At 34.8% G+C, this 26038-nt stretch overlaps 1 protein-coding gene and 1 long non-coding RNA gene across 5 annotated transcripts in view; one reads left to right on the top strand and one right to left on the bottom strand.

Moving 5' to 3' along the window:
• LOC105468142 (phospholipase C like 1 (inactive)) overlaps positions 1-26038 on the bottom strand; it is a 361134-nt gene that overhangs the window by 71348 nt on the left and 263748 nt on the right. The window contains exons 1-2 of one of the 2 annotated variants that reach the window (XM_011718179.3): positions 7231-7332; positions 2467-4941 (exon numbers count right to left, since the gene is read on the bottom strand). In XM_011718179.3, coding sequence (XP_011716481.2) covers positions 2467-4941; positions 7231-7296 — 2541 coding nt within the window. In that variant the 5' untranslated portion in view covers positions 7297-7332. Of the gene's footprint in view, positions 1-2466; positions 4942-7230; positions 7333-26038 lie in introns of those variants that run through there. The other variant, XM_011718177.2, reaches the window with a different exon arrangement.
• Positions 4430-24429, top strand: LOC105468141 (uncharacterized). Of its 3 annotated transcripts, none has more exons than XR_979310.2 (5): positions 4430-4521; positions 6265-6441; positions 8395-8640; positions 10152-10192; positions 24311-24429. It is a non-coding gene; the product is annotated as an uncharacterized lncRNA (long non-coding RNA). The 3 variants fall into 3 exon arrangements; XR_011609955.1 differs by lacking the exon at positions 24311-24429 and adding an exon at positions 20674-21004; XR_011609956.1 differs by lacking the exon at positions 24311-24429 and adding an exon at positions 13379-13957.

The raw sequence follows: 26038 nt of genomic DNA, 5'->3' as shown, positions 1-26038 counted from the left end.
TCCCATGAAAGCAAAGCAGATTGGGACACAAGGCTATGCAGTGCTTTTCAAAGCAGAGCACTGGGATAGTCACACAACTAAGTACTGGCTGATCATGAATGCCATGTATGATTTGTATCATGGTGATCAGGAAAACATAATGGCAGGGGTTGTATACTGGAGTGCATTTCGCTAGGGCTTTTTTCCTCAAGGTAGCAGGATGCTACTGCTCACCACCCTCCATCTGACTAATCAATGGCATTCCTTTGTCACTTCATCAGTAAGGCACCTGACAGACACACACACTGAAAGCACATTTCATGTAGAGCTACATTTGTCCATGTTACGGTCTTTTCAAAAAATTTATTTGAAATAGAAATTATGACTATTTTACATTTTACCCACAGCAAACAGTACCTAATTTATTATGTGTCTCATGAATTTCATGACAATGATCACCTTCATTTTTCTACTGATGAGACTCCAAAAAATCCTTAACCCCAAAGACTTTACGTTAAGATAATATGAACTATCAACGCTACCTGGATATGCTTTATCTATAACTCTTCTTCTATGTATTTTAAATACATAATATAAAATATGCAAAGTACATATTTCAAGAATTATATAAAATATGTAAAGTCTAATCTATAAAGTTAAGTGCAGAAATGGTTTATAAGTAATCTAACATAGGGATTTATAATAGTACTAGAATTATGTCAGAAAAAGGTACATAGAATATGCTGATATTATTTGGATTCTATTTTTTAAATGGTGGCTAAGACAACCCACCACAAGTATTTAACTGTGTCATGGGTTTGTGGTTCTGCATCACGTGAATGATAATGGTAATGGATTTTGGTATTAGGCAATCCTGGATTTATTTTCTTTAATTTTTAACTTTTGTAGGTACAGAGTAGGTATATATATTTATGAGGTACATGAGATGTCTTGATACAAGCATGCAATATGAAATAAGCACATCATGAAGAATGGGGTATGCATCCCCTCAAGCATTTATCCATTGACTTGCAAACAATCCAATTAGACTCTTTACGTTACTCTAAAATGTGCAGTTATTATTAACTATACTCACCTGTTTTTCTATTAAATACTGGCAATCCTGGATTTAAAGGCTAACATTGTTATTTGTTAACTTGCAATATTTAGGAAATGCATTAACCTTTTCAAATTTATTCTCTATCTTGAAAACAGGGATTTTTGGTGAGGATTATTATAAACACATCAGCTAAAGAAATAAAGTGAATTGAATAATATCCACTTTGCATATTGCAGGTACTCAGTTAATATCTGTTATTGTTTGCATCTAATAACACTAGCCTAATAAGTATATTAAGTAGTTTTTTTTTTAAGTTTAACACTGTCTCAGATTATAAGCATTAATGAAGGAAAGAAAACTTAACATTGAATTTCTAAATGTTGAGGCTAGTCAATTTCCATATACTCTAATTTTACTCTAATAATAATCTTGTGATAAGTATAATTATTTTTCTTTCTTTATGTGGAGAATATTGATGAGCAGAGACCTGAAATAATTTGCTGAAGATCGCACAGGGATAGATTTGATCAAGAACCCATGTTCTTTCAATTAAACCACATTTCTAAGACAAGGTTAAATATTTTTCAACAAGTTTGAGTGCTGATTTTTTTTTGTTTAGTTTTACTTGTTCTTGTGGGGAGTAATTTATTAATTTAAAACTAAAAAATAACCTAATAGGCATTACACTTGTTTTATATCACTTCAAATTCTCTCTCATGTTCACATCTGCAAATATGTTATATATACACTGGTAATTAGTATGTGTGTGTTTGTATAATTTTTTATATATTACACACATATATTGTATATTCTACTTTTTTCCCATTGTTTCAGATGCACATTTCCATATATCGATTCAGTTTTGTACTAAGGATATTTAATGGATATACAGCATTTTGCTACATCTTAGTTCAGTCCGAACTGAACACAGCATTCACAGTTAGAAACATAAAATATATCTGTTTTATCACAGACAATACTGAACTTAGTTCAATGGTACACAGGTTTACACATCTTTCTTTCTTTTTTCATTTTCAGACAGGGACTTGTTCTGTTGTTGCCCAGGCTGGAGTGCACTTGTACAATCACAGCTCACTGCATCATTGACCTCCCAGGCTCAAGTAATTCTCCCACCTCAGCCTCCTGGGTAGCTGGGACTACACATGCTCACCACCACACCTCGCTAACTTTTGTATTTTTTTAGAGATACAGGGTTTCACCATGTTTCCCAAGCTGGGCTCGAACTCCTGGCCTCAAGTGATCCACCTGACTCAGCCTCCCAAAGTGCTGGGATATAGGCATGAGTCACCGCGCCCAGACTTAAACAATCTTCCTGATAAATTTTTGCAAACCAGTTCATTAATAAAACATTATAAGGGTAGGAGTAAGCAGGAATAGGGAAGGAGAGTGCAGGATGTTTCTCCTACCTGCATATTTTCTCTCATATCTATGGCTTCTCGTAATGGATGAACTGCTATTTTAAAGATGTCATCAATGGTTTTAAGACCGATATTCCTGAGCATGGTATACTCCCGAACTTTCTTCCCCATTCTCACTGAAAGACTGCGCTTCTGTGCCTTTCCTCCTCCACTTCGATTAGTTATTGCTATGTGGACAAAAAGGGTTACGTGCTCCATGATGTCACCCACAAAAGAGCGCAGGGGAACATGCCGATATCCAGGCTGCAAACATTCAAATGGTATCGTATATTGCCCTATAAACTCATCCCCAATGTAGTCATCATCCAGAGCAACAAAACGGATCATGGCCAGCTCAGGTAGGTTTACTTGGAACTCAAAAGTTTCATCAAAAATAGGATTATCACTGTTTTGCTGTACAGTTTTAGTTCTTTGTTCCGAACAATCCGCTGGAATTCCGTGTATCTCTATACACACATAGGGATCTATGACATCCCCTTTGGCACAAGCTCCCTTGGGCTTTGGGAAATTCTGACCACTGATGATCTTGATATGAAGAGCTAGAGGAGACACCCCAGGTACAATGCCCTTTGTATTTGCGCTGAAGTAAGAAACTTCATCTCGCATGATAGATGGCCTTAGAACATAACCACATCCCCCATTTTGAAGAAACCAGCCCGTGTGAAGGTCCATCATTGGACCTGGAGTCTGAAAATTCATTGCTACAATCTGACAGCCACAATTCCAAAAGTCCTGTGGATTCAAGTTACTGGAATCGATCCTCATGGCACTGGGATAGATTCTTGATAAGAACTTCTTATTATAATTAACAAAATCCTCTGGGTACTCATTTGCAATGCGGCTGGCCTCTGTTTCACTAAATGAACAAATTTCCCAATAGTTTTGGCTTTTCATAGATAGTTCAAAATCCCTGTACTGAACAGATTTACAAATAGATACCAAATCAGAGAGCTCCCTACAGAGTCTGATTTGTTTCTGCTCACCATTGTAATCTACCGACATCCTTCGAGACATTTCAGCTTCTTCATCTTCATCTGTTACTTCTCCTTCTAACACATCTGGATCAGAAGGCAACTTCTTTCCTTTCACAATGATCATTCTTTTTAATTTTTCTGGTGATGGGAGGTAGGATTCTGAGGGCAAAGGTGCTTCGGTATAGAGTTTATTGCCAAAGACCTTTTTCATCTGTTGAACCATTACCTTCTGCTGTAGCAAGGAGCAATGATTTCCCAAGCAAAGAATGAGTGGGTATTCAGAAGCAACAAAGGCAAATTTATTTATTACCTCTATGACACTTCGAAAGGAAACATGTGTTGTCATGTTATTTCGATTACAAAGGATTGGTTCATTATCAGAACCATCACTTACATCGAGTTCAATGCTTCGACAGCCCATCTTCAAAGCTCTAACATACCCATTGATGTCAGCTGGCCCCCTGAACTGGTCTTCTATTAGATAGGTGTTATGAGAGGCATTGATATAGTAGTGAGATAATGGCTGGGTCATATCTTGGGCAACCTTCTTTTGCTCAGGATCAAAAATGTCACATTCTGATGACAATAAATACTGGGTAAAGCCATCAATTGCAAGAAACCCTTTTTGACGTCCCTCTTCAGAAAGTTCATATCTCCTTATGATGTCTAAGCACATATCCTCGGTGATATGGGTGACTCCTTGCTCAGCTTCTAAAAAGAGCATGAGATCATTGGCATCCAAATATTCTTTGTTTTTAGATATCTGTACAAGTAAGAAATACACTTCTGGCCTGGTGCAAAGTTCACAAAAAGCTTCACAAAATTCCTCTTCGGTCACACGGGTGGTTAGTTTTTCCTTGCTCTTCTGGATTTCTTTAAACTTTAACCTGATCTTGGCTTCCTTCAGAGTAGGGTTGAGTTGTTTTATTAACTCTACCGAGGTGTCTTCCAACATAATCCCATTCCCATCAACATCTGCTGCTTCAAACACTGTTTTCAACCACATGAACCGTGGTGTGTTCTGGTTGCCCTCCATAAAATCAAGAGGCTGCTTACTTCGAGAAACCAGGTACCGTAACCCAGACACCCAGATGTTTGCCACATCTGCTGAATTAGCAACTAGGTCCAGAGACTCATAGTTTTCCCCATGGAGTATGGAAAAGGCACAGTCCTCACAGATCTGGTCAGCAAGGCCATTGTTTCTAAATGTTTCTGTGTTTTTCCCCAGTCTGATCTCTTTTATGGCAGAAATATCAAGCTTGGCTTTCTCGAGGTCTTTCTTTGAAGGTTCCCAGCGAAGAGCTTGGAGGTCTGTGTCCAGAGTGAAAAAACGGTTGTAAATGCGAGAATTTGGCCGGACTTTCTTCAGCTCACAGCCAGCTTGCATGAAGCTGATGCAGTCATTTGCACTGCTAATTTTCTTTTCCGATGGCATGCTGCTGAAAGACACGGTTTTCTTTCTTCCACCACATTTTTGGTTTGAAGGATCCTGTAAAACAATTTGAAAAGAATGAATCAATATCTTTTAGAAAACAGACAAATTCAGTAACACTCTATGAACTCCTCAAACTTCAATTCACATATTGTGATTATTTGAATAGAGGCTAGCCTAAAGTTTACCTTTTCACTGTTTCAGAAAAGAGAAATTGCTAAGAAAACTGAAATTACAGGATTCAGGCAAAAACTTATTTTTCAGATGCCTGTGTGGTCTTTGAAACAAAATCAAGTATTAAGTACAAATCACTCTGATTTGTTCCTTAAAGCAGATTTCTTAAGAACCTCATGCTGGTGCCTCAACTACCTAGCTCAACTCCCAATAGATATGCAACAGAAATAAAGCTGTATATTTTTAAAGGTTTCCTCATTTATACTTTGCAACCTTTTAAAGAGGTTTTCTTAAGGTGGATTTAAATAAATGGTTTTACCTTAACATACTTTGTATCACAAAGTGCTTAACTGAACAGCTTAACTAGAAATCACTTTTTTTCTCGAGCTTTTTCAAGGTGTCTTGAAAGTCAAATTGAGAGCTAACAATAGCCGATCACTCACATTTGAGCAAATTTTCAAACTGAGGTAAACAATTTGATTTTAACATTATAGGAATTCACACCTGCATTTCAGTGTAATGTTATTAGTAGGCACAGCTTAAACCAAATAGAAATATGAATGGCTCTACTATCTTTTTAAGGATCTTCCAATATAAGTTAAATTTCAAAGCCCTTTGCCGGAAGATTTTACAGGAAACACTTCCACCTTGCAAATGCCATTTCTGGAAGTGTCCTTGGATCTTAGTGTTATAGAATTCCAGTTTCCTCAGCCCATTTCACCCTTCCCTGACCAACAGGGCCAACAGGTCATCAAAATTCATCCGTTCAGAAGAGAGTATCTTAAGCAGGTTTATTATTTTTTGAGACTGTTTCCCTCTTGATTGTATCTAGGCCTTCTCCTCTATCATCCTTCCTAAAATACAGTTCCAGTCCTCTGAATACCGATGAGATGATGGATTTCATTTCAGTCTTGGACTGTCCACTGTGTCTATCATTCCCAATTCATTTACACTGAATATCTGACTGATGCCACTTAAACTGGGTATTTCTTTATACTAGTCTCTGTTCTGACCACAGACTCAATTAATGATGCTCCCAACCACATCCCAATTCACATGACTGCCCCAGGAACAAATTTCCCAAAAGCATCATAATGCATGTTTACCGTGCCCAATTTTATAAGCATACCAAAGAGTCAGCAAAATGTAGAGTCCAAAGTACCTTGTCCTTGGAGAAAAAATAACTGTTTTTTTTTTTTTTGATAGAATCTCGCTCTGTTGCCCAGGCTGGAGTGCAGTGGCATGACCTCAGTGCAATGCAACCTCCGCCTCCCAAGTTCACATGACTCTCCTGCATCAGCCTCCCAAGTAGCTGGGATTACAGGCACATACCACCATGTTCTTGAGTTGTAATTATTCCACTCCCTAAATATATGACCTTGAGTAAGTCACTTAACCTCTCTCAATCTTAATTTCTCATAGGAATTAGTAATCTTTTTATATAACATAGTGTCATTGTGAGACTGAGTGCATGACTGTTCTTTATAAACTGTAAGGGCTTCAAAGGTTATGCTTTTCAAAGGAAGAGGAGCATTGCCTTATACACCCAGTAACTGTAGGACTGAGTAGGTACTGACCAGGATATTGGGTATTATACAGAAGTTAATTCATTCCTGACTTCTGAACATTTCAGACAAATCTTCAGTGATAAATTGAAAATATTTTTAAAACAACCACATGAGATTACTATTTCAAATACCGAAAACTATAACCAAAGTAGTCTGGACCGTATCCTTCATTGGAAATATTTTAAAACAGGGTAGAATATCTTCTCTGGGATCTCATTTCATCAGTTCTGCCTATATAAACTTGCCTATCCTATGATTCGGAAAAGACAGGACAATTTATTATTCAATTGACTAAAACTCTACCCATGAAAAGGAAACAAAATTTGCTTTAGTTATGAGATGTTGGTGGGATGATTCATTGACTCCAATATATATCAGATCTTCAAGTGACAATGATAGAAATTACCCAATTTAGATTACAGAATATTGCCTGTTGGTGTCCTGGCATTTAACAACTTAGCTCCTGCTTTTACAAAGAGTTGCTATTTTTAATTATCCTATAGTGGTCAATTTCCTCATCCTTAAGTTAAAAAACACCTATAAATCTTCAGCTAGTTATACACAGATGCTCTATTAGAACACATTTAAATTTGTCACAACTCACATGCTTAGAAATATCAGATGTTTGTGTGTATTTTTCCACACCATCAAGGCAGGCACCTAATGGCATTGCTGAGACGGGATTAATCTACCAAGTAAAATAAAGAAGAAAACTGTGAATTCTGATGGTAAATGAGATTGTGACTCAGCTTTTAAAGCTAACCATTTGACTTGCGTTTTAAGCTAATGAGAGTTTTCACATTAAAAATGATTTTTATATAAGCAGTTCATGTTCCAAATAGAATTGTTGTCAGCAGAGTGATAAAATCTATAATAGTATCATTCTTAGCAAACTATCACAAGAACAGAAAACCAAACACCACATGTTCTCACTCATAGGTGGGAACTGAACAATGAGATCACTTGGACTCGGGAAGGGGAACATCACACACCGGGGCCTATCATGGGGAGGGGGGAGGGGGGAGGGATTGCATTGGGAGTTATACCTGATGTAAATGACGAGTTGATGGGTGCTGACGAGTTGATGGGTGCAGTACACCAACATGGCACAAGTATACATATGTAACAAACCTGCACGTTATGCACATGTACCCTAGAACTTAAAGTATAATAATAATAAATAAATTAAAAAAAAATCTATAATAGTTTCTAACAAATATTAAATGGGAAATTAATGCTACTCTAAATGAATGTATATGGTTCCTATACCCCAAGTATGACATTACGCTAGCATTCTCCATAGTCTATCGCTCTGTTACTGACTTGAGCCACTGTTTATTTGTAAGAACAAAACCACTCTTATCAGAATAGCTTTCTCTTACAAGGCTCTCCTCTGCCATATCTCCTTAAATCAAGACATTCCCCCCTAGCATGACAAGCCTTCAAGAAATATATGTTTTATATCTAGCCTGCAAAAGAATCCACCTGCCCATAATGCTAATTTCTTGTTTTGACCCACAATTCCTACATGATTATAAAACTTATATCAAAATCCCACCTAAAACTTGGAACCAGCAAAAAAGATATGATTCTTAGGTTGTCATTTTACAAAGGACAGAATCCAAAGTCATTACAAGTTTCCAAATGAGCTAAAACTTGGCCAGAGCATGTGTGAATGAATAATTAGTTTGTCTGCTGATTACTACAGCCAAGATTATGTACATTCAAAATATGCTGGAAAAGGTTCAGGACTCTGATATTTCTCCAGGTCTGACACAGGAAAGGAAAATGTCTGGATTCAGAGAGCAATCATGCTGTTCTTTCAATAGCCATGCTATTGGCTCTGACAGGCTGGGAAAGAAGAGGGGAGATGGAAATGGTGCCTCAGCAGACAGGAAGGGTGGAAGACTCCAAATCTTCTAAGCTTCTTCACCACCAGAGTCCTACACCCCTACATCTGTATTCCCTCAAGAAGATCTTGGCAGATTGGTGGTGGGAAAGAAGGAATATTAAGGTAAACAGACTAGAAAAAGTTGAAGGTTAGGTATCAGTTTTCATTCTTGGTAAATACAAAATATAATAATTATGATGATGATGATTGAATGAGAGTCAATTTGATTCACTATACACTTAACACAATTCAACTATATACTTAAAAATGGTCAGACGGTAAATTTTATGTTATGTATGTATTGGGAAGATGGGTACTTTCGGCACTTTCCAAAAGAAACCAAGTTTATTATCAGTTCAAGTGTGCTCCAGTCAATGTCTAGCTCATTAGATGATTGAACTGATTCCAATGACCATAACATCTTTCCAGGAGATTTTTATAAACTCCAAGGTCTTTCAGTTTATTTCAAAGCTAACTCTCCTCACACGAGAATGAAGGCAAGAGGCTGAAGTACCAATACCACTTCCACCCGACTCCTGTCCCACAACCAAAGTTTCTCTTTGAGCAGCTTACAACAAAAGCTTTAAATTTATTAAGATAAATAGTGCATTGTCATTCCTCTGTCCCCTACATTAAAGCTTAACCTCACACTGCAGTTGAGTCCAATAATTAGTCAGACATTGAATTCAATCCTTTCTACTTTCTAACATTCTATACATAAGTCTCCACATTATCATTTCTCAAGAAAGGAATCACATTTAAATAAGTTAAACTAAAAAAATAAACAAAATTGGGTTTATATGGTCTCTGAATGTCTCTAAATAATACTTCACATTTTGGATCTACTGTCTTTTGAAATCAATCAATATCTTATAAAGGATTCAATCATCAGAATCAAGAAGAGTCTCATGAACTAGTAAAGCAATAGACAAATATTTTACTCTTTTGTTAAAACAACACAAGACTGATTTATCTATAAGCACTGTTTCTAATATATGTATATAATAAAGATAATTTCTATCTAATCTTATGCTATAAGGTCTGATTTCTAAACTTAGAAATCATTTCAAAATACAGGGGGAAATGGCCAAATGTCTTTTCAATTTTTTAATTATTTTCTACAACATTGTTGCTTATCTACTACTGTTAGGAATAGGATACCAATCATGATTAAATGGGACTCTTCACAACAGTAAAAGATTTTCAGCTTCCTAAATATTTAATATTTTAATACATTTATTTAAATATTTAATTATTTTATTAAGCTAAAATTGGAAACAAAGTTCAGATAAATCAAATAAATTTCCATTGACATTTGCTTTCCCTAAGCCCAATAAGATTGGATATAATGCAAGCTCCTTAACCAAAATAGAAAAACACAAAATCATTTTTCTTCAAAACACGTTGATAAGTCCCCCCAAAATTCTACTTATTCAATGGAAGTTTTGGGTGTCAATCATGAAAATATTGAATTATTTAAATATAATTTCAGGAAAAAGTATACTGAAATTGCACAAAAAATGTGAATGTACCTAATGCTTATACACTTAAAAATGGTTATGTACTTAAGTGTACTTACACACTTAAAAATGATTAAATTGTAACTTTTATGTTATGTATATTTTAACACACAGGGGGAAAAATGCACACTGAAGCACTGTACGAAAATTTAAAAGTGAGTAAAGGAAATACCAAGCCCAAGCTTCCCTGCCTTTGACCTCATTAGCATGTTTAAACATCTAATTATATCATCACATATACTTTTTGGTGTTTTGGCAAGTTGTTTTAAGCAAACAGTTCTAAAATGATTCTTTGTTAGAACAAATTTACACAACTCTAAAGACCAGAAATCAAAACACCAATTGTCAAACTGTGATGAGAAGGAATCTTTGTTTAATAACACTGAACTCCAGCTACGTAGTGTAAGGGAGGGAAAGATTTATATTTGAAAAGTTCTCTGAAGATATGATTAATAAAAATTTAATAGATTATACTAAAAGATAAGCATATAGCACATAGGTGTGATTTTCACCATAGGGACCCTATCTGTTCTTATATACAACCTATACACTATAAAAATATGCTATTCATTCTGGTTTTGTGAAGTTCCAAGGAAAACTGAGAAACAAAAATTTGGTTGATACATGACATTCTCAAAGGATGGTAGACAATACACAATCTAGAATCCAGATAAGCTCCAACCTTGGATATTGAGAGGCCTCTGGTCTTATTCTTCATTTATTCATTTGACAAACAAGAATAGGTACCTACTCTGTGATGGAGCCTAGCACATTACAGAGTTTGGAGGAAACTGATAAGGTTTCATTTTTATCTTAGATATATCATTCTGCATATGTGCTAAAGGGATTTGATATGGACAAAACTGAAGATGGTACATTAGATGACTATTTCATTCAGCATTACAATAAAGAGATAATGATGGCCTGAGGTAGATTCCTAATAAAAAGGATGAAAGTATTAGGTAGATTAGGAAGGTATGCCAATAAAAAGGATTCCTAATGAAAAGGATGAAGGGATTAGGTAGGTTCCTAATAAAAAGGATGAAGAGGAGTGGTAAATATCAAGAAACATGAGGTAAAACAAGAACTTCTTGACTGAATAAAGGATGACTTCTAGGTTTTTGGTTTGAGTGAGAAGTGAATGGAAATATTACTAAATGAGGTATGAAATATCAGGGGAAGTGAAGTTGAAGTGGAAACTAAGTTTACTTTGAGCCATGGTGGATTTTATATGACTATGGGCCATCTAGGTGAAGTTGTCCAATGGAAAGTTGGATATATGAGTCAAACCTCCAGGGAGAAGTCTGGGCTGCAGTTTCAGTGTTGGAAGTTACACCTGTAAAGGGATAAACAGAATCTTGAGCAGAGTAGAGTCACCTATTAAATAAAAGCAGTTGGAGATGGGCTAAACCCAGAGGAACACCAGTATTTAGAGGCTGGGCAGATAAAAGAAAAAAAGAGCTGAAGGGTAAGAAAACCAGGAGTATGAGCTTCCACAGATGCCAAGACTAAAAGGAAAGCGTACTGGAAATTAAGATCTGAAGATAGCTTACTGAATTCAGCAGTTAAGCAGTTACTGCAAATTGGGCAAGAGAATGTCTTATGTTCCTTTTAAGATGCCTAGGATAGAGAACAAAATGAGACCCAAACTGCAGCCATGATATGAGCTGAGAGTAAAGGGTTCCAGGGAAGGAACAAAAGTCCTGCAGTGGGAAAGACAGCCAGGATGGCTACCATACACTAAGTGAGATAGAGTGGCCCCAAATGAGACTGAACAACAGGCAGAGGCAGAGAGTAATCAATCCAGGAGAGGGCTATCCTCAAAAATGTTGGCTTCACTAACCTGGATTGTGATCACAGAATGGAATTCAGCTCTGATGCACACACTTTGCCTGTCCAATGGGCCTATGCCCAAAATCACATCCATGTTTGGCAGTTAAGTGGTCTGGAGAAAACCCATACCCATACACAAGGCCTAACTCTTCACACAAAATTCAAGGTAGTGGGGGAGATGGGATCATCACTATATCTGTTGCCTTCAAGTTTCAGAAAAGGAAAGACTGCAACTGTAGAATTATACCATTAATTTCGTGTTAAAATTTCCCAAGTATTATTCCCACGGTCAACTCCAGTTACTTAATGCAGAGACACAAACAGGTGATGCACTTATTTATGGTTAACACCATGTGACTTACCCAGGGTCACTGTGTGATACAGTGGGAGCGGAGGTCCTAATAGCCACTATTGAGAAGTAGCTGAAGCATAACCCAAGTAAACCATTGACCTTCCCTAGTGGGTGCCTTATTGGTGAGGATCTGAACAGTTATTTTATGATCAATAAAGAAAGCATTTATTGTCTACATCATCTTCTAAGTCAACAGAATTAATTAAAGGCAATGCTAAGTGTATGCACGCACATTTCTCTAGCCAAATTAAGTTCTATGTCTTAATTTACCATTAAATTTTATTTATAAAAGGTGATTCATTTAACAAAATGCACTAAAGCCATCTCCTTTAGGAAACCCACTCTGATACATATGCTGTGGTGCGGATGGGATACTAATTAAAATATAGGCAGCCAGTGACCCTCTAAATTTTACACATCTTCTCTGAAATGACTCTCTTCACTTGGAAGCAAAAATAATTGATGTTCTACAGGCAAAGCTAGCGATAGAGTTCAGAGAAAAACAAAAAACAAAACAAAACAAAAAAACAGTCAATTTCAGAGTGGGTAGTTAGTACCATTGATTTGTTTCGTTAAACAGAAGACGCTTCCCCTGTGCTGTACCTCACTGCAATCATTTGCTCATTAGAACTCATTAAGAAGGGACACTCTAAATAAAAGTGATTATCTCAAGCTCTTCTTCTGCATAGTTTCCATCCAGTTAGCGTTCTTCTGCAAGAATGTTTCTTGTTATACACATTCCATGGATTATTTCAAATACAACTTTCATTTACACAAAGATTCACTGAACCCCTACTCTGGGCTATGCATTGTACAAGTGATTTGTTCTTTAAAAAATCATTAATCCTAACACTAATGTTGTCTGGAATAAATATTAATGTATGAATTTTGTAGCTAATTAAATCAGTAAATAAGAACAAAGATCATCAAATTTAATAATTAGGGTAAAATGTATAAAGAATGCTTCTAAATAAACAATAAAAACAGCTTTAAATAACATTAAAGATGTTCATGAGCCAAGCCCACAAAGGAGCATAAAAGGCTGATGAGGCATATTAAACAGAAGTACTACACTCCTTTGTAGTGTCAGCTGCTTTCATGGAAAGGCCTCGTTTCTTATTTTAATCTTGCCAATTTCCTCTTGTATCCTTCACAGTCCACTGCTTCGTATACAGTTATGAGGTATGTGAACTTCCATTTTTCTAGTCAACAACATGGTCCTTTTCACTAATCCCACTGCTGCATGCAATGAGTAGTTTTGTTAGTACTGTGCTTTAGCTGCGTCAACTTGAACAAAATGAGGGTGACTGCAATAAAGGTCATCTGACGATTTATTCAGCGGCCTCTGAGGAACAACTTGCGTCTATCAGTCCCTCTAAGACAGATGTCTGCCTCACACTCAAAAACAATACATTTAAAATTAATAGGTAGTCTGTGCAACTTTTAGCAGAGGTGCCAAGAACCAAGTGGGCTTGGAGACTGAGATACGATTCTGCCCTTCCTCAGGAGACCCCTGCACAGCAGGGCCCAGGAATCCTGGCAGAGCTTATGCCAGCACTTACTGTTGTTTCTGGTGTGACAATTAATTGGATGTTCTCTTTATGGAAAACAGGATGTCATGTCCCTTTAAAAGGAAAATCAATGATGAAGGCTAGCTAAATGTATACTTTTAATACCTACATTGCTAATACATCTCTTTCAATGTATTGTTATAAAGATTAAATGTAATGCTCCAATTATTTCACAGGTATAAACATATAACTTGATGCTTAATTAGGGCATTCATCAGAAACTTATATGTAATTAGGTAGGCTTTCAAATTGATGCATACTTTTATATTTTATTCTAATTAATGTTGCACATTTACTTAAAATACTTTATCTGAAAAATTAAAATATCAACAGAAATAAAACATTATTAAATAGAGTTCATGTCACAAACATTCCTGACAAAATTTCCCACCTCTCTGTGTCCTATGTAGTGAGTTCACAGAAACGTTTTTCCTTCATTGCAACTTTTCAGTTTTTAATGGTAATATTTGCCCTCAACTATGACACACCAATATATTATTTATATTGATTTTAGTCACTTTGGAGTCCAAATATATTCTTTAGTCATCTAAATTTGAATTAAGCATATTTAAAACTGAAAAGGAAATACCCAATGTGCCTCAATATTATGTGAGTTTTGCCATTTATTATCATAGAGTGTTTTTGGAGCTGAGTTTTAGAACAGATATGATTTATAAAAATAAAATCATTCACAGTTATACCATCTTAAGTGGAAATAAGAGACATAATCAGCCTTTCTTCAGAGCATAAAGTTTTCATCAGTGAAATAGTTTGAAAAATAGTCAATTTCCAGGAATTTATGGTTTTCTGTGCAACACTTGCTAAGGACAAAACTCCAGGTTATATGCATCACTTACAAATTCAACTCAATGACATAAAATATATAACTACTAGTGGTAGTTCTTAGAAATGAAATCAGTTCTATTGTACTGTACAGTAATATACACATGTAGGTTTTTCATTACAAAAAATATTCTGTAGAAGATTTAAAAACAGTGAATTTGCTTTTTAAAAATATTTTATAAATGTGTGTCACTTGGGACAAGGAGACTAAATTTCAATTTTTAAAAAACCCAATTCTATTCAAACTTAAGATATAATACATTAATAGTCTAAACTGATCTTTCTATCTTTCTCTAGATTTGGAGAAGTCTAGTCTACCATTTAATAAATTGGTGTATATATTAACAAATGGACTCCTTCTTGCATTTGTATTAAGTCTGTATTGTAAAACTGACATTTAAATTATTTTAAACTGCCTAATTGAGTATTTCTTTGGAAATAAACCCCTTAAAGCAATCTCTGAGTTTTCCATAAGACAGATCCCTGAACCCCATATAAAATAGAATGTCAATTATCTTGACCCAATGCTATGTGCAAACACATCCTTAATATGTTTTCTCTTAGGACAATAATAGAATATGTCCTTTGGGACTAGTTATCATAGAGATATAGAACCTTTGGCCCAAATAGCCACCTTGGCTTGAATGTCAAGATGAATCTGATTAAAGGTTTTAAATTTTACCCATAACTTCCGGAATGGGTTAGAACTATCTAACACTTTAATCCTTATTGCATTACCTCTGATTAACTGAACATCAGCATCTGCTCATGTTCAAGGAACAGATGGCAGATTTCAGAGAATGAATATTCTCAGCTCAGGGACTCCTTTAGGGTGAACTCTCCCTCACCCCCATTCATACCCAGTGAAGGCTCCATGGTCAAAATGGAAACAAATTCATTCTCTTAACTTAGAAAAATGTAAAAGAAAACTATGAAAGCATAGTTCTTATTTGAGATAATAAAACTCAAAGTCCATAAATGTCATACTGATAGAAATTACTGAATTAATTAAATTCCTTCTCTCCAAACCAAAGTATTGGATTAGAGATTAATAAATTTTACTCACCATCACCACCTACTTGCATGACTTTTTGCAAAGCAAATTTCTATGTCTATAATTTTTATTTGTCAAAAAAATATAATTCCTAGCCTGATTCATAGGGCTGTGTCAAGGAATAAAGGAAATAAAGCATGCTAAAGTACTTTGTAAAACACAGACCACAGTCTGACAAAATTCCACAAAAGTGAATTATAGATCTTTTTATGAAAATAAGTAAAATACGGCAATGTATTAAATAAATATATTTTTCAAGAAGTCAGATTTTTTCCAGGAATGTATGAATGAGTCAACATGAGACAGTCGATCAATGAAATTCAATAAGTAAACAGATTAAAAGAGAAAAACAATTGATCGTAACTAAAACTACCCCAAAGACATCTGACAAAATGCAGTACCAATTCACAACAAAACTCTCAGTAAACTGAGAAGAGGAGAAAACTTCCTTAACATAATCAAAACCATTTCAGAATCCTAGAGGAAACAGTTTACCAACTGGTGAAGATTTAGAAGCATTCTCATGAAAATCAAAATGCAAAACAAAATTTAAAAGCCTACTATTTATTTACTTTATATTTTAATATAATTTTGGATAGTTAAGTCAAAGCAATAAGGTAAAGATAAGAAATTAAGAGTAAAATATTGTAAAGAAAGTGATAGATCATTGTTACTTGCAGAAAATATAACTGTTTACCTAGAAAATCTCAAAAGATCAAATGAAAAACTTATTAGAACCAATAAAAGTGATAGTGGCAAAATATAATGTAAATATAGAAAAATTAATAGCTGCCTTATATGCCAACCTGTTTCTAAACATAATGGCAGGGGTGAGTGGGGGTGAGAGGAATACTATTCAAATTAGTAATTAAGACTATATAAACAAGTCAAGAATAAAGTTAATAAGGTGTGTGCAAAACTTAGATACAGAATTTTATTTTACTTAAAGTTAAAAAGGAAAAATTAAATAAATAAAAACATTAAAAATTACCAAAAATATACTACTGGCAAAATTCAAATTCTTCACAAGTTAGCAGAAAAACACAATAAAATTGTAATGAAAAGCCCAATGGGATAGTTTCAATGGATGCAGTTGTAAGAGGCATTTTTAAATAACAAAGGAAACAATATGTTATTCAATTATTAGTGTTAACAAATTCAGTATTCATTTGAAGAAAAAAACTAGATTTCTGCTTCATGTCAGACAAAAAATAATTTTAAATAAAGATTAAATAAAACACAGAAATACTAGGAAAAACTATAAGAGTATTTTTGTATAGTTTTGGGTGAGGAAGACCTTTTCTTAACAAATATATTAAGACCAGAAAGCATAGAGGAAAAAATTGATAGATTTGACCATAGAGAAACTTAAAACTGTATTAATATTTTTTTTAAATTCAAACTGGAATATATTTGCTCCATGTTTCTTAATTTATAAAAATTGTTCACAAATGAATTTTGAAAAGACAAATTCACAAAATTATACAACTGTCTAGAGAATATATAAAAAGATGCTCAAACAAATAATTATACATTATGTGTGTGTATATATATATATATATATATACACACACAAAGGTATACACAAATAAAATGACTATTTTTGCCTATCAGATTACTAAAGTTTAAAAAATGTGAGATTGTAGGGAAATGGAAATTTTTATACAAGAGTACATTGAATATAAACTTGCACAACTTTTCTGGAAGGTAATGTAATAATATGTTTTAAAACATTAAAGATGCATCTACTTTGATCCAGCAATTTAATTTTTAGGAATTTAAAGAAATCTGAAGGAAATACTCGAGTAAATGAGCAAAGATATAAGTAAGAGATGGTTCACTGCCATGCTGCTGATATTTTAAAAAGTAAGTTCAAACTAATAAACTAAACATTCATTCCCAGTAAGGACTGGCAAAATAAATTATGGTACATTTCATGTAACAGGATTCTATACAGCCCATTTAATGGGTGATGTAGACCTATAAATCTTAAAATGCATTGTGTGTGTGTGTGTATGTGTGTGTGTATACTTAAAAAGCAGATAACAGAACAGTACTTATAGTATAATATGAGAGCTTGAGAGCTTACCATTTACCTATGACAAGTCTGGAAGAATATATTTCCATTGGTGACAGTGGTTATCTCTAGAAAAAGGGAGCAAAATTATGGAATTTTCTTTCTCTGTATTGCTCAAATTATTTAAAATTAACATATATTAGCATATATTATGAGAAAACATATTAAAGACAATTAGAAAGCATTAGTCCTATAATTACCTCATGAATTATCAGAAAGATAGATACACCTTGTAGAGATTAATGACATCCATCTTTTTAAGCTTTTCTGAGTCATAACTAAAATGGTTAAAATTTCAAAGAGCCCAGGAATTCAAGGGCTCTTTTGAAATTATTTTTATTAAAATAATTACACTGGTGTTATTTTAGTTAAATACAATTTTTGAAATATTTATTATTCTTGGGAATGGTCAATGCACTTCTAATACAATATATAAAAATAGCCCTTAAATATCATGTCAGATCTTTGATTTGGAAATTATTTTAGTATCTTACATTTTAGAACTACTAATATTAGTTAGCTATGGTGAAAAGAATGTCCAAAGCACAATTCAGTTTTTTAATGTATCTGGAAAATTAGTCTCATAAATATTTAAACAATCAGTTTGAATGAAAATGTGTATCTTCTCTTAAATCAAATTTTTTCTACCTCTAAGTTTTGAGAGTAGATGTAAGCATATGGATGTTCCCAGAGGAGGAAAAGAAGGTTAAACTTGAGAATTCCTTACTAGATGTTTAAGTCAATTTGATTTCAATTAAATGCACTCCATTGATAATAAGATTCAAATCTGCTATATTGAATTAGGATTTAAGTATATCCCAAAGTACTGGGCTCAGTAAGAATTCCATATAGGTTACAAGGTCTTTTACCTTTCAGAGCATACATACTATTAATAATTATAAAATTTTCAACCACAATCATCAAATATAGAATGTAGCCTTAAAAGTTCTCCATCAGGTGAACTTGGCCTATCCTTCTATTTTCATGTCTAGATATGTAACTACAAATTTGCCTTTGCATTCTGCCCACCAGTACACTCCTAAATCTTCAGAAAGTATACATTAGTTCACCAAAAAGTCTTTCATTGTCTTTTAATCCTCATTCCTTTATTTCTTCTTTAATAGAGGGTCCTTATCTGAACTCAACTAATCTTACCCCTCAAAATAATTTCTGCCCATCTCTGCCACTTAAAACACTCTTCTACTAATTGTACTTAACTCTACATTTAACATGTGAAATCTCAGGACATTCAACTACTGAATGCAATATTTCACTCAAAATGTTACTTAAAATAGCAGATACTTTCCAAACCATATTTACACTGTCAGGAAAAATATAGTCGTCAATATATTTTTTCAAAAAACTAAATCTGTTCAATTACCACCAGGCTTATTGCCTCCTGAGAATATCCGCAGAATGAGAATATAATTACAAGTAATAAGAAATGGTAACTAAAATTTTAAAAATGCTCTCATAGCCCATGTAAATCTGAGCCAAATTCAGGTGAAATATTAACACTCAATTCTGGTGCATATTTTTTATTATGAGTCAGGGTCTTGCTCTGTCACTCTTGCTGGGGTGCAATGGTGGGATCATGGCTCACTGCAGCCTTGAAAACCTGGGCTCAAGCAATCCTCTCACCTCAGCCTCCCAAGTAGCTGAGAGTAGAGGCGTGCACCACCACTCCAAGCTGCTGCTTTATCTCTGTAGAGACAGGGTCTTGCCATGTTGTCTAAGCTGTTTTCAAACTCCTGGGCTCAAGTGATCCTCCCGCCTCAGCCTCCCGAAGTGCTGGGATTACAGACATGAGCCACCGTGCCCAGCTCTGGTGCATATATCCTTGTGTGTTGGTTCACTTAAAAAAAAAATAAAATAAACTGCCAGGTCGTTTGCTTTCTTGGTACTGAGAGAAGTTTACAAACTCTTATGAAATTTCACATAGTTATGTTTGGTTATCTAGGCAATTTTTAAATGGAATAAACATCACACTTGTTTGCAGGACTATAAGCTAGCACATACTGATCTCTAGGCTATCAATTTGTCTGAACATAAAGATATTTAACACACATTTGGATTTGTGTAGGGTGTGGTTGTTACATAAGTTCATTCATTTTACTAAGGGACCTTGAATTCCCATGTGTTGATGAAACTGACCGGCACAACCCATGAGAGGATAAATTTCTAGTACATCTACTAACTGTCTCTGGAAAGAATAAGATATTTCACCCCAGGGAGTGTGAATCCCATGATGTAGAAATAAAAGAAAAATATTCACATTACACACTCTTCTTTAGTATTTAATCATAAAAGGATCATGGGCAGCAAAGATTCCAAGCCATGCTAGGCCAACTGAATTAAATTTGTTTCAAAATAATGTTTCATCTTTTAGATCTCATTTAAATTATCAGTAAAAAGAACATTAAAGTCATTTATTTCTGTAGAACTGGTATAGTGACAGGGAAATAAAGTACTTAATGAAACCATTTATAATCTATAATCATGTTATTAAAACAGCATTTCCACTAAACACTTTACAATGAAAAAGTATAGTAATTTACAAATAGCTTAGGGACTGAGCTCTAATTAATCTCTTAGAAAAAAAGACTTGACACCTCAACATATTTAAACTTTATTAGCTTTGCTATCAGGAAACCTTGTAAAAAATGAGAAAGGCAATCCATAATGAATTCACTACACTTAATTTCATATTATCATCCCTAGTGGTTTCTTAATAATAACTTGCACGAATTGAGAGAAAGTGACAGCTAGTCTTATCTACGAGAGTGACTGTGTTCATTATTATTTTAAGAACCCCCAAGTAAAACCACGTTATGGTCAAAAATGAAAATCAAAATAAGGAGGGTAAGAGCATCTCACCTTTCTAAGAAGTTTTAATCTTTTCAAAGGGTTTCCACATTTGTTTTCTGTTGAGATCTCTCAAGATTTGAGATGAGAAAATGCAAGACACAGGAGACTGAACAACATGCCAAAAACATAAATCAGTGGCAGAGTCGAATGCCAACCCAGGTATTTCTACTCCTGAAGAAATTTTTTCCTCTAAATTTATACCACCTCTGCATTTTACTACTATACTTTTCTAGTGCCCAGTGTATTTTCTCACCCTTCACTATGGGAAGGAATACAAGTTTTACCATTATTGATATTTTCCCTCACTGAATGTTGAATAAAAAGAACTGTTACACTAATTATCTCTTTCCAACAGTGCTATATTACTTGGCAAAAATGCCACTCAAAAAGAGGGCCAGAAAGGCCGGGTGTGGTGGCTCACGCCTATAATTCCAACACTTTGGGAGGCCGAGGCGGGTGGATCACCTGGGGTCAGGAGTTCGAGACCAGCCTGGCCAACATGGTGAAACCCTGTCTCTACTAAAAATACAAACATTAGCTGAGTGTGGTGGCGTGCGCCTATAATCCCAGCTACTCGGGAGGCTGAAGCAGGAAAATCACTTGAACCCGGGAGGCAGAGGTTTCAGTGAGCCGAGATTGAGTCACTGCACTCCAGCCTGGGTGACAAGAGCAAAACTCCGTCTCTAAAAAAAAAAAAAAAAAAAAGAGGGCCACAAAAAAGAGGACATGGTATGGAAAATTCTTCATATTTTGGAATATTTGAAGTCCTTCAACACATATTTATGGAGTCCCAATTTAGTGCCAGACACTGAGCTGGATGTATAGTGCATATACTGTAATGGCACCTGTAGAAGAAAGATATATTAAAGGATAATCACACAAACATGTAATTTAAAACCGTAAGAACTGCTCTGAAAGAAAATACGGGGTATTTTAGGTAGAGGTGAACTAATTTAGACTGGAGCGGGGTACTACGCATCCCCTGAGGAACTAACACAAGCTAGGCAAATTGCCAAGCAAATAGTGTGGGAAAATTATTCCATGCAGAAGAAACAGCACGGGAAGATCCTGAGGAGACTCCACTAACACAGGCCTCTATAGCAAATGCATAGGAGAGGAGGAAGGAAATGAAATGAAGCTGTCGCAGGGGGCTGTGAAAGCCATTTTTTATAAATCTGGAGTTTATTCTATGGAGGTTTTTAAGGCAAAGAAGTAAAAGTTCTTACATTTTCAAAAGAAAAAACATATCTAGCTGCTAGAGAATGGATTTGGAGATACAATTTAATGGAGTAACCACTTGGTGATTGCAAGAGAGTTCCGAGTGTACTGAACTAGGGTGAGAACAAGAGAGAAGTGGATTTATTTGAGGAGCTACTGATGAACTGGAGTGGGAACATTGGGGAGAGGCAAAAGAATCCCCAGATCTGTGGTTTGGGTAGCTGAGAGGCTGGAGGAGCCGCTTGCAAAAACAGAGAAGTCTATAGAAGGAACATATTTGTAAGTGGCTCTAGAGTATTGAGAATATAATTGTAAATAAGGAACTAGATCCCAAGATAAACCTCTGAGTTTAAGATAAAAACATGGGATTTAGAAACTGTCAGGTTATTAGTGGTTTTTGAAATCATGGGGCTGAATGAAATAACTTAAGGAAAGAAGGCAGAATAAAAAGAGAAGAGTACCTAGCAGTGACCTTTGAGAATGTAGAACATTTTGAGTTTGGTTAGGAGAAAAGCTAACAAAGGAGAGGGAAAATGGTGGTATCAGTAATCTCAGGATTTCCACTAAATAAATCATATTCCTTGAAATTTTCAGTAATAATAATGCCTAGCCCTCTGATATTTGGTATAATTAGGAATTTGACATGATGATTAATATCATATGATAAAAGTGAACAAGCTATTTAAAAATAAAGTTGTTTATAACACTCTTTTCTCTTGTCTCAAGCTTAAAGAGATATTCAACTTAAATGTAAAAATGGCATAATATAAAAATCCCTCAGAGTCTTATCAACATCTAAACTGGCAAAAGGCAAATTAAAAACATGTTTTACATCCAACTTTGTATCCAAGGCGAGGCAGAGACTGATATTTTCCTATAGTTTAATCAACGGAAAACAGGCCCTTTAAGTTCTATTAAATTATTTAACAGCCACAAACAGATGCAATAATTCATTGTTAGCAAAACAAATCATTTTCTCTTCTTTCTCAATGCCAATAAAGCAAACATTCACGGGTGCTTAATCAACCTCCTTGCATAAGGCCAAACAATACAAACATTTTATGAATGACAAAGAAAACATACATTAATAGGGTGACAGAATAATGTGTCATTGATAAGCCAAAGATTTGGGAAAGTTTAAAAAATGATTCTGAAGGATATGAAAAACAAAAATTTACCATAATTCTGAATGTGAATGTCATTTCATTGAATTGACATTTACCAAGCAATTGGTGGAGAGAATTCTGTAAGAAGAATTAGGTTATTTAGACTAGAAAAGCTTTCTGACTTATTTACTTGGTCTGGAAAGTTGAAAGCCTTACTCATCCTGGATTGAGAGTACCCCTTGGACTAAAGAAGTTTTTTTAAAGAAGTTTCCTAAAGTTTTCTGGCAAGGTGGCAACTAAACCAATTGAGAAAGGACTACCACTGAAGAAAATGAAAAACTTAGATTAATATTATTCTGATTTGCTAAAAATTCCCCTTCCTTCAAATAGAGTGGAGCTTTTCTCTCTATCCTAATCTTAGAGGATATTGAGTATGTCCATTATTCCCTACAATGCAGTCTACAGAATGTAGGTGTGTGTATTTGCATAATCTATGTTCTTGAAAACTACATAAATCTTGGTTGCCCCTCATTCTTAAATCCTAATCCCTTGAATTTTCTGTCTCCATAAGCTTCTGTCTCCATAAGCTTTCCTATACCAAATGGTCCACTGAAATTATTTGCTCCAACAATTCATTTGCTGAGGATAAATGGGTGCTCTCTTGTCTGCAAAACATACAGACTTTTATTCAGTCTTTGCTTTAAATTAGTTAAAATCCTATAGAAGAAGTACAGTCATAAATGAATCACAGCTAATAATTAATATAATTTTGGCAAAGTTCCACAAAACTAAAATAGTACTCTCCTTTTGGCCCAGGGAACAAATTTTACTTAAATTTTCAAACAAACTAAGTCTATAAAAATGGTGCAGTTAGAGGGAATCAATAGCTTCCTAGATTTTGTAGTTAAATTTGACCTCAACAAAATGAAAATGATTAAATTATATAGAATTTCTAATAGATTATAAAGTGAACATAAATACATTTTAATTGTGGCTAAGCCGTAAATTACAAGCACATCAAATAGAGAATAAAAACATAAAGTTTGCTATTATTTGCACTTGTAATATGGACAAAATCTATTAATGCCTAAGAGAGGATAGAAATGAAGTTTAAGTTGCAAACTAATCTCTGTTAAATCCCTGAATTAAGGAGCTCAGTTTGATGAGTAAAATAGCAACCTAGTCAGTAAATCTAAGTCACATGTGACTTTTGATGAGCTTATGGAAGGTAAACAAATTAGAATATAAGGCACTATACTGGAACTTGGAGGAGTAGGTACTTATGTTTTAGTTTTGTTAGTTGCTCCATCCTTAACACCTACTATTATTATATTAACTTTCTTATTCACAGGTTTCTTGCCTGTCTCCCAGAGCTCCCTGAGAGTGGATATCCCCAGTACCTGCCACCATGCCTGGCACTTCTCAAGCACTCAATAAATACTTGCTGAATAAAAGCTTGTAGAAATCCCATAGCTATGTGCTATGATGATTACTAGCTTATTAAACACTCCTATGGCAACGGGATGGGCCCTAAGAGGTGAAAGCAAGATTGGAACCCAGATATCTGACTCCTGGGGTGATTGCTCTTAACCACTACTCCAGGAGTTCAATTCCGTGGGAACACTATCTCCACATAAGGCTTCTGCCTGAACATTGGATTTTACACCCAAATTGGCTTATGTTTTTCACATCATCAGAGAGAATACAAATACTTCCCATGAAAAGCTGATGAAACACAGTATACGTATTTAAATAATGGTTTGAACCCTAAATGTGATGGCTATATTTCTTTCTCAGAAAACTAAGTTTACAAATATGTCATTAGTCATGTGTATAAAAAGAGGAGGTAGCAATGATTTTATCCTCACTGACATGAAAAACAGCCTTCACATGATTAGTTTCTCCATGTCAACATTGTTTTCTTCTTTTCAGTATCTGAACTTTCAGAATCTCGACAGTAATGATTCAGACAAAGCATTCAAATTAATCAATGCTATCATACTCATACAGCAAAGTGACCTTTCTCGTCTCCTTGCAAAGTAAACAGTTAGCTTGACTTTTAGTAAGTTCACTTTGAGTTTGCTTCTGATTATGTTGTTTTGCTGGGTTCTGGTTAACTCTAGGACACAGTTATTACTTTGCAGACCACTCATTCTCCCTGGAACCTACTTATCAGACTCCTCCTTGCTCTCATTTCTGCCTCCTTCTTCTTGGTTTCCATCTGTGCTCCATATTTATTCAAGGTAGCATTTATACCCAAGCATAATATATATGTATGAGCGTATACATTTATTTAAAGATATTTTTAAAAATTGAAAATAAAGAGGAAAAAGCTCAGTATATTACAGTATTAAGTATTTAGTATAGTATTAAGTAACTATACTAAAAACTTTCCAGCTATTAAATGAGACTGGAACCCAGAAGTGTCTCATCTCACGACTACATTCTTTCCTCTACATCAGTGGTTCCCACAGTGTGATCTTTGGACTGCCAGCAACTGCATTACCAAGGACCTTGTTAACACTGCAGATTTTCAGACTCTACACCCACTGAATCTGGGGGTGGGGTTCAGAAATTTGGTTTTAATAAGACAAGGGTGATTCTGATACACCCTTAAGTTTTAGTGCATTACATCATTGGTCCCAGTCTTACCTGATTATAAGAATCACCTGAGATAGCTCATTGACCTAGTATATTCCCAGGTTCTACACATCTGATTCAGTAGGTTAAAGGGGGGAGGCCAGGAATTTATTGATACCCTAGGCTAACCCCCAAGTGATTCTTATGGTGAGGGAAATTTGAAAACACTGCACCAAATCAGAATATTCAACTTCGTACACTTATGAAAAAACTAGACATTGCATTTAATTATATGATGGTTCCATATTAAGAATATAAGGATACTGAAACCATGTTTTTTCAGCACTTGAATTTTAATTCCATTGTTAGTTCAGAAAAAAAGAGGAAGGGTATTGCAATATAAAAGGGAGTCACCACATTAAATGTGTTAAGAAATATTATTTTATATGAGCAGTTCTAGAGAAGTACATATAATTGAGTTACGTGTAAACTGTAGGTA

The sequence above is a fragment of the Macaca nemestrina genome, chromosome 11 (genome assembly GCF_043159975.1).
Source record: "Macaca nemestrina isolate mMacNem1 chromosome 11, mMacNem.hap1, whole genome shotgun sequence".
Taxonomy (NCBI): Eukaryota; Metazoa; Chordata; class Mammalia; order Primates; family Cercopithecidae; genus Macaca; species Macaca nemestrina.
This window is presented reverse-complemented; position numbering and strand designations above follow the sequence as displayed.